This window comes from Nuphar pumila, chromosome 7 (assembly GCF_984573655.1).
Source record: "Nuphar pumila chromosome 7, dmNupPumi1.hap1.1, whole genome shotgun sequence".
In the NCBI taxonomy this organism is placed as follows: domain Eukaryota; kingdom Viridiplantae; phylum Streptophyta; class Magnoliopsida; order Nymphaeales; family Nymphaeaceae; genus Nuphar; species Nuphar pumila.
Genome location: NC_143255.1, coordinates 115,319,399 through 115,328,148, shown reverse-complemented (window position 1 = coordinate 115,328,148; position 8,750 = coordinate 115,319,399). Strand labels below are relative to the sequence as shown.

Sequence of the window (8,750 nt, the reverse complement as noted above, 5' to 3'; positions counted from 1 at the left end):
GTCCAGTATCTATTGTTCATATTCAGCTTGCCAAACTTAGTTTACGAATCCAAATGAGTTCTTTACGATCCTAGCCACTTCCCAGACCTACTCGTGGGGAATGCGAATCTTATACGTTTCCGGAGCCGGGTCAAATACTACTCAGAAGTTTTTAAATCGGGTCGACCCGGACTTGGTTTTGATATTTTGGTAGAAGACGAAGGGCATAAAAGTCCCTCTGCCACACCCTTTTCTTGGATTAGGGTTTAGTAGATTCCATTTGGGGGCGACGCATCGTTTCTTTCTCTTCACCTATTTTCTCTGCTCGCTGCGGAGGAGTTCTTCAGAGAGTTATCAGCCATGGTTCTCAAGTGCGTTCCCTCTTCTCCTTTCCTTCCTTCTTCTTCTTCGTCTCTTTCGCTTTCTTCGCTAATAAATTTACACTCGGATTGTTGTTTATATGTGTTTTTCGATCCCGTTTCGGAGTCGGGAACGGTGTTTATTGGTTGTAGCTAGCTGTTGGATTATCGTTATGCTTACATTCTTGGTTTAGCTCTTTCCCTTGAAAAATTTCGCTATTTCTGTCGATATTGCGGGGCAGATTTGCGTGAATCGCCGTCGCATGCCCAAATTGCTGTTTTTGTTTACTTTCTTAGTTGTTCAGAAGTGGTATTTCGTTCTTCTGAAGTACGATTTTTCAACTTGATGCGCAATTTTCGCCGCGGGGAGCGGCGACCGTCCTCATATTTGTTGCATTTCTTGTTTTTCCTCTATATGGGTAAGAGAAGGGCAAACCCTAGCTTTTGGATCTGATATGATTTTCTTTTACGTCTTCTAGATCGATCTTTGCGTTTTGTCTGGCTTGTGGTTTGTGGCCTTGGAGGTTAATGTGTGCTAAACTAGTTGTTTTAGCCTGTTAAAATTTTCTCGATGTATTAGGTTTGTGTATATGGGTTGTCTCTCTCTCTCTCTCTCCTATGCATGTGCTTCGGCCTACGTGAAAGGATTTACAAATATGGGTGCTGGTTTTGATCCTTCCCAGATGCATTGGAATAGTAAAAATGTTGAACTTGCATGGTAGCTATTATTTTACTCAGTATGATACTCAGGATTACAACCAGATATTTGTTTTGTCATTTCCCTTATGTGATTGACTTGAATACTGCTGTAGGCCATTTATTTTGTGATGGGTGTGTTCCTTTTTAAAGCTTAACACTTGCCAACTTGAATGCTTCCCAAATACTGCTGGTAAATGAACTGAACGCATTCATTTTGGCCTAGAGCTCGGGTTTGGTGCCAGCTTGTGCACGGTTGCTTTGTTCAGTTTGGCATGAGCCCTAATCACAAATAACTAGAAATATTGATTAAAATTTAAAAGTAGTAAAATAAGTTTTGAGTAGATTTCATTAGTCATGTAAGGCTAGAAGATGCACTGTGGAAGGTGGATGTCTCTTGATCAATTCCTTGTATATTATTTCAAATGAACGATGCTTTTAGGATCAATCCTTTTCTACATATTTGGAAGATTTTTAAAGTTCTCGACAATGCTGTTAGGGAGGTTGTGGCGTAACATACTGCTCAATTTGTCATTCATCATCTTCATACAAGCCTTATACCAACTACTCAACTTGTCATCACTAATGCAGCCATATCCGTGCTACTGGAAATCTGTTTGGTGAAAAGTAGGTTTTTTTTTTTGGACTAAAAAAATATCATTTCATCAACCTGATTCTTTCTGATGCCCCTTGGACTCAAAAAACATCATTTCATCATCCTGATGCATTCTGATGCCGGGACATGGTAGACATCAAAAAGAAATGTTGACTGCATACAAGTTACACAAATAGATGCAACCAACCATGCATGGATATTAAGATTGTTAAGAAAGGTCATGAACATAGAAATACTATTTTCCATGCATTATCATTGTTTTAGTTGAACTACTTGATGGTGAAGACTTTCTGAATAACATAGGTGTTTTTTGCCAAAAGTTCAGATCTTGCATGGAAGCCATCATATTTTTGCTGAAGAGAAAATGACTAATTATTTTGGATAAGGATGTTTCTGATAATTGAATGAAAGTTGTTGAGAACAGATATCAAATTACCTGTGATGCCACTATCTCATAAAAGTGGAGAAAGAGAGGGTACCATCCTAAATGAAATTTTACAGATTGAGCAGGGATCAGTGAACTTCATACTTATGCACTATTTCGTCAAATACATCTCATATCTGCCGATCACATGTAATGTGCAATGTATATGTAGGATAGAGAGATGAAGTGCATGTAACCTTGTTTGGATGTCTGTGTAGTGTACAGAACATAGTGGATCACTTGTTGGAACATGTCTAGTGTGAATATGAGCATTGATACTAACACATGGAAAGTATGTAGTCAATAATGAAACATCTGCATAAAAGTGCAGCACATATCAATCTTCAGAAGAATAAATGTAGGGCACATATTTCAAAATCGTTAAACAAACATAATGTACCAATTATGATAATTAAAGAATCCTTGGTATGTTAAACCTTCCTTGTATGCTGAAAAGTCCATAATAAGCATGGTTGCATTGAATAAACATGTTGCTTGCCCCACACTCTTTAGGAGATCCCTGAAGCTTTTATGCTCTGTTCGCTTCTTCCAAATGTTTCATCTTTTCTTTTTTATTTTTACACGGTAGAGGTTTATTATGTCAGTACAGCAAACCCCCTTGCTAATGCAGGCACTGACCCATTATTCGTTCATATCCATCAAATTGTTTGACTGAAGCAGTTTTCCTGCCTCAGCTGGAAATTTTGATGCATTGAGGTGTGATTTTGCTTGGGTAATGATCTTCCTGGTTTGAGGCTGATTCTTTTATCCACCTCTGCATGTATGTTTTCACAGTGGTTGCAAGGTGAAATGGCATCCCAGTAACCTTGGATTTAGAATTGAAATAATTACCCTGCAGACTCATGAGTGAGAGCCATTGATTAATCAATGTGGGTTTTCAGTTGGCATTTGCTTGTTTGATTCGTCTCTGAGCTGGAAACCATTGAATTTCTTATCATTAAGCGCATTTGATGTTATGCATGATTATGTCTACTCTCTGTTGCATAATGTAGCACTGCCATTATATTCTATATCCCAGTATATGTTATTAAATTTGGAATTTGAAATCAAATTTTGTTGTTTTTGCTTGTTTCCAGGACTGAGTTGTGCCGATTCAGTGGTACCAAGATATATCCTGGCAAGGGTATCAGATTTATACGATCCGATTCCCAGGTGACCATCAATGCTACTGTGCTGATATGAATGTAATAAAAAAACAGTAAACCTTGTTTTCTTGTCATGGCTATTCAGAATGGCGTTTTCCAACATTTTCTTAGAGAACATCGTTTCTGCAAATAATTCAATCACCACATGTGGCATGTGAGCAAAAAAGAATGTATTCATCTGTGGGTGTTCTCAGAGTATTTTCTATCATTATGAAAGTATCATGTATTGGTACTAAAATTTGCTCTGTGGGGTTGTCAAAAAATATAAAAGAAACTCACTCTTTGCAGATTTGATTACGACATCCACGTTTGTTTTGGCTGGTTTTTCTGTTTTGTGAAGGTTTGTTTTGCTTTTTATATATTTTTTTTATGACGAGGAACCCCCATTGAAGCGATGAAAACCCCGGGTGGGGCCCCACGACTACCCTGCCTTATGTAGCCCACCTCTGAAAGCTACGCATAATTTATATATGTAAATAATTGAGGGTATTATTTTATCAAGTGCGTTATGGGTGATTAACTCTTGATTGTGGAATGATGTTACTTTATTATGATTAAACTTCATTCGATAGAACATAGACTGACATTTTTTTGTTAGAGGAGAGTTATTTCCAGAGTTAACTAAAGCTTCTTAGATAGGTGGAAAGCTCGCTTTGGAAGCCCGATACTCCTTGCTTCCGAAACTTGATGAAAATCTCGATTCTTCCACTCTTTTCCTATGCTTTTCACACGAATCATCTATTCTTCTTATATATTATCACTCTACTTTTCATGTTTTTTATGTGTTTTCTCTCACGCTTCTTCTCACTTCCATGTGCTTTTCTCTAAATTGCAGTCATTTTTTTTAGATTTTGTTAAAAATTTAATTCTTACACTAAAAAACCATGACATTTAAGAATAACCACTTTTATTTTAGTTTTTATTTGTGTTCCATTTTGATTCTCATTCAAATCTTATATTGTTCTTTTTATTTGTCGCTTCCCACTTATACATTTTAAAATGCATCGCTTCTCGCTTCCGCTTCCTGGGTCGCCACATACAAACATCAAGTGAAACCTTTTCCAAGGATTTGTTTCCTCACTTAAAATCATGAGGCTTCCTAAGAACTATGCAGAGGGAGGGGGGCACAGCAGTCTCCGGTGCCGGAATGAGCAGAGTGCGGGTGTGACATGGCAGTCGCAAATCGCCAGAGGGAGGGGGCTTTGCAGTCGTTGGTGCCAGAGTGTGGAGATAGGTGCCGGAGGGAGGGAGCTTTGCAGTTCCAGCGGGATCGATGACGCTCCTCTCAGCCAAGATGAGCGGCCAGTCGCTGCAGGATGCAGTGCTCCGAGGGTAGAAGTGGACGGCCGAGGAAGGGGTGTGGAAGTTGTAGGAGAGAGAGAGAGAGAGAGAGAGAGAGAGAGAGAGAGAGAGAGAGAGAGAGAGAGAGAGAGAGAGAGAGAGAGAGACTAACCCCTATTACCTGTATGTAGCGTTTCCCTCTCCCTTTGCATACGTGAAAGAGGGGTTAGTAGTAGCTGTTGGAGGGAGGCACAACAATCGTCGGAGGGAGAGGACGAGGAGGGAGAGGGAGAGGCTACGGGAAAGAGGGGTCTGGCAACCTTGGTTGTTTCTAGGCATGACTTCTAGCATGAGGGAAAGTACTAGAGCTTGGACACATGTAATGAATGAGAACAATTGCTTCTTGCAGGTTTTTCTTTTTTTCAATTCAAAATGTAAGCGGTACTTTCACAACCGTCTGAAACCATCAAAGCTTACCTGGACAGCTATGTACCGGAAGCAGCATAAGAAGGTATGTGGCTTTGATTTGCCTCAGTTTTTCCCCCCATTTGTTCTTATCAATTGTGTATATTTTTTGTTAATTGAGTTTTCTTTTCTGAAACTCTTGTTTTTTCTAATTGATGATTATCGAACCTAGTTGTTCACTGAGCCTGATCTATATTATTTTGCAGGACATACATGCAGAGGCTGTGAAGAAGAGAAGACGCACCACAAAGAAGCCATACTCTAGATCGATTGTTGGTGCCACCCTGGAAGTAATTCAGAAGAAAAGAACTGAGAAAGCTGAAGTTCGAGATGCAGCAAGAGAATCAGCCCTTCGGTATGGCAGCTTGATGCTCCTGTTTGTTCTTTTAAGAGAGGGCTGTGTCATCTTCTTTAGAGATTTGCATCATGCTCAGAGTATATGATTTTTTTTTTGGTAAACTCATAAATCTCAAGGGCCTTATCTGCTTTTGGTTTCTAGTGAAATAAAGGAGAGGATCAAGAAAACCAAGGATGAAAAGAAAGCAAAGAAGGCTGAGCTGATGTCCAAGACACAGAAGTCCCAGCCCAAGGGTAGCATGCCCAAGGCTGCTATACCTAAAGGCCCAAAACTTGGTGGTGGTGGTGGAAAGCGCTGAGTGCCTATCATGACTCTCTTGCACTGGTAAAAGGGGAAGCAAATCATTTGTATGCTGCATGTTTAATGCTTTTGGTAAATCTTAATTTCATGTTTGGACCTAGCGGAATGGTTTTTCTTTTTCTTTTTTTTGGCTTATGGCACTACCTCTTAATTTCCCTATTTTTTTTAGCATGGATGGCACGTTCTCTATGTTGTGGAGTTGTTTTATTGAGATTACTAGCAATCATGACTGACTGCTATCGACATTCTCAATTATCATTTTGCTTACTGTAGTTTCCGACTCTGTTTCCCCTTACTGAACAATTTATGTTGTGAAACTTTGCGACGATCAGGGGGCGTTTGTCCAGCTCCCACCACTCAACAATAAAAGTGCACCCTGCGGGTTGTGTTTTTTTGTGCCGGCAGTGTTTGTCCCGTCATCTCAAACACAGAAATTCTTGTGGGGGCTGCTTTGTTACTATGAGGGTTTGTCCAGCATATCAAACACCTTAAAAAGATGGATGGTTCCTATTTTGGCAGTTCATTAGGATCTGGGGTATTCTTGTTACTAGTGATTTGCGTGATCCAAATTTCTTTTATCCAAGTATGGCCAGCTCTACCATTCAGTCTCTTGTTAATTTGTTGACTTTAGTTTCATCGCCTGTGTTCCAAATTCATGATATTTGAAACGAGGAAATGATCTTAGTGGGATGTTTTTCATTCTTCTGAGTTTATTGTTATTCGTTATGTAATTTTTTATGATAGAAGTTTGAAATCACAGTATGGCTAGTTTCTGGTTTGGATTTCAATATTACTGTTTCTCAAGAACTAAAATTGTATATATGCTATAAATTCTACATTTGTTTAATTGGGAGAGCACGAAATAGCAGACAACCTAAACAATTTATTATTACCTACTGTGGAAAGCATTAGACATTAGTTGTTCCTCACGCTATGGTTTCATATAATCTAATTTTAAGGTTGATTTTCATGGATGATCGCGTTTGGGGGCCATGCAAGTGGAAAAACGTTCAAAAGAGAAAAAGAAGGAACGAGGGTTGGAACCTTTTCACTTTGGACTTTGTTTCACGAAAATTAGTTCTTTTTTAATGAAATATGCATTTTCTCGTGTTGAATATATCACTTTTAAGTTGTTTTAAGGTGGGGGGGCTTAGTGGGACTAGCAACTTTTTTTCTTTTTCGAAAGGCAAGCTGGGGTTAGGCAGACCTCTACCAGATAACTCTTAAGTCCCATGTGGCAGTGGGATTCGAACCTTGGCCTTCAACTTGGCACAGGATGCCGCTTACCACATGGGATACCACCTCGGTGGTGACTTTCATACTTCACACAGATAAGAGGTGTCTGAAAATTCTGTCCCTCCTTTCCCTTGGATGAACATCGTCATACGATTTTTGGGGGCTCTAAGGAGGCTTTTGTTTTACCACAAACAGGCTCTAAGGAGGCTTTTGTTTTACCACAAGTTGCAAGAAATCTGCTTATTTTTGTATGAAAATGGACTTTTCCGTGTTCTGAAAGAATGCCCCTTGGGATAGATATAATGGAGCTCACCCTTTTTGCACAAAACCCCATTTTTATAATGCCCCTAGTGTGGTATTTCACTTTCACTAAGGGTGGTTCCATGAGCAAGAACGTTTTGCATGAAACCCCTTTCCCGTGGGTAGGGCTGGTAAACGAGCTGAACGAATAGAGCTTTAAGTGTTCAAGCTTGACTCATTATTGTGGCAAGCCAAGCCGAGCTTGAGCTCATAATGTGCTTGAGTTAGCTTGCATGTTTATAGAAAAAAAGCATTGGTTTAGAGCTGGAAGAAATAGGATAACAAAAAGAATACATGTAAAATATATCTAAAATAAATTTTTTTATACCTAACGAGCTTATACTAATGCTATTCTGCTTGTCGTGCCCATTTTACGAGTTCAAAAAAGTTCCTTACAAGCCGAACATGAGCCAAGCCACAAGTGGCTCAGCTTGTTTCCCAGCCCTACCTGTGGGTAGAGGTGTAACATATTCACTATAGCGTCCCATCTGTTTCTTTCTCATGGAAGGACACCCTTTCATGGGAAGAGGCATGACTTTGTAATAAGTCCTGCAAAGGCCATATGTAGGAAAATTCTTTCATATTCATATTGGAGGAGGTTTGAAGGAGTCATCATATGAAAAGAGGAAGGCGATGGAAAACTAGGGAACATGAAATAGCAGAAAACCTATACATTCTTGGTGTTTGTACTGTGGAAGGTCATTTTGACATTAGTTCTACTCCAACGATGTGGTCATATGGTCTATTCAAGATTGCTTTTTCATGGAGCGACTCTAATCACATTTAAGGGCATGCAAGTGGACAAACCCCTCACCTCCGCGCCCCCGCCCTCCCACCACCACTCTCATACGGACGCATGGTTGGTAGGAGCTGTTAGTGTACATCTCCTTGTGGTGGGACGTTGCCAGTTCAAATCCCGGTGGTACGTTGAATAATAACTGGTGGGGGTCTGCCTAACTGCAGCTTGCCTTTCCAAAAAAAAAAAAAAAACTACTCGCACTTAGAGCTAGTAAGCGTGCTGAACCAACTGAGCTTGAAGCGTTCAAGCTTGGCTCATTCTTGTTGGGGAGCCAAGCCCAATTTGAGCTCATAATTTGAGTTAAATGAGCCAAGTTCAAGCTAGCATATTTATAAAAAAAATCATTGTTTAAAATATATCTAAATTATATTTCAAAGTGTCTTGGGTCAGCATATTCATCAACTATGATACAATGACACTTCAACCTATGGTTCCTGCTGTGTTATGCTTTATACCGTTGGAAAATTACACAAGAGGATGTTCGAGTGCCTTTTTTTACTTAATTATTTGACATAGACTACAATTTCAAAGGTGGAAGCTGGGTATGTTGGGCAAGGAGGATCTCAATTGAAGACCTGCCAATGTGAGGTTGGTGATGGTGGACTTTTTTCTTGACCTACCAAAAAAAAAAGTGTTCCGTCCATGGAAAAACAGACACTAGATCAGCTATTCCTGAATCAGCCTGATTAATTTTTTTTTTTATATTTTATGGTAATCGTGATATTTGATTGCTATTATGGTTTAAGGTATTACTTTTCTATTTTAGAGTCT

At 39.5% G+C, this 8,750-nt stretch overlaps 1 protein-coding gene across 1 annotated transcript; it reads left to right on the top strand.

Moving 5' to 3' along the window:
* The first annotated feature begins 235 nt into the window (after positions 1 to 235).
* LOC149833050 (large ribosomal subunit protein eL24-like) lies at positions 236 to 5,899 on the top strand. The gene is made up of 5 exons (XM_090014866.1): positions 236 to 350; positions 3,172 to 3,247; positions 4,931 to 5,032; positions 5,193 to 5,341; positions 5,486 to 5,899. Exons 1-5 carry the CDS (start codon positions 340 to 342, stop codon positions 5,640 to 5,642), a joined length of 495 nt encoding a protein of 164 aa, XP_089870992.1. The 5' UTR covers positions 236 to 339; the 3' UTR covers positions 5,643 to 5,899.
* Positions 5,900 to 8,750: the final 2,851 nt, after the last annotated feature.

Excerpts from the sequence above, each read along its gene's own strand:
- LOC149833050 (XM_090014866.1), top strand. Across the intron at positions 3,248-4,930 it reads TTATACGATCCGATTCCCAG|GTTTTTCTTTTTTTCAATTC; the intron begins GTGACCATCAAT and ends TGCTTCTTGCAG. Across the intron at positions 5,033-5,192 it reads ACCGGAAGCAGCATAAGAAG|GACATACATGCAGAGGCTGT; the intron begins GTATGTGGCTTT and ends ATTATTTTGCAG.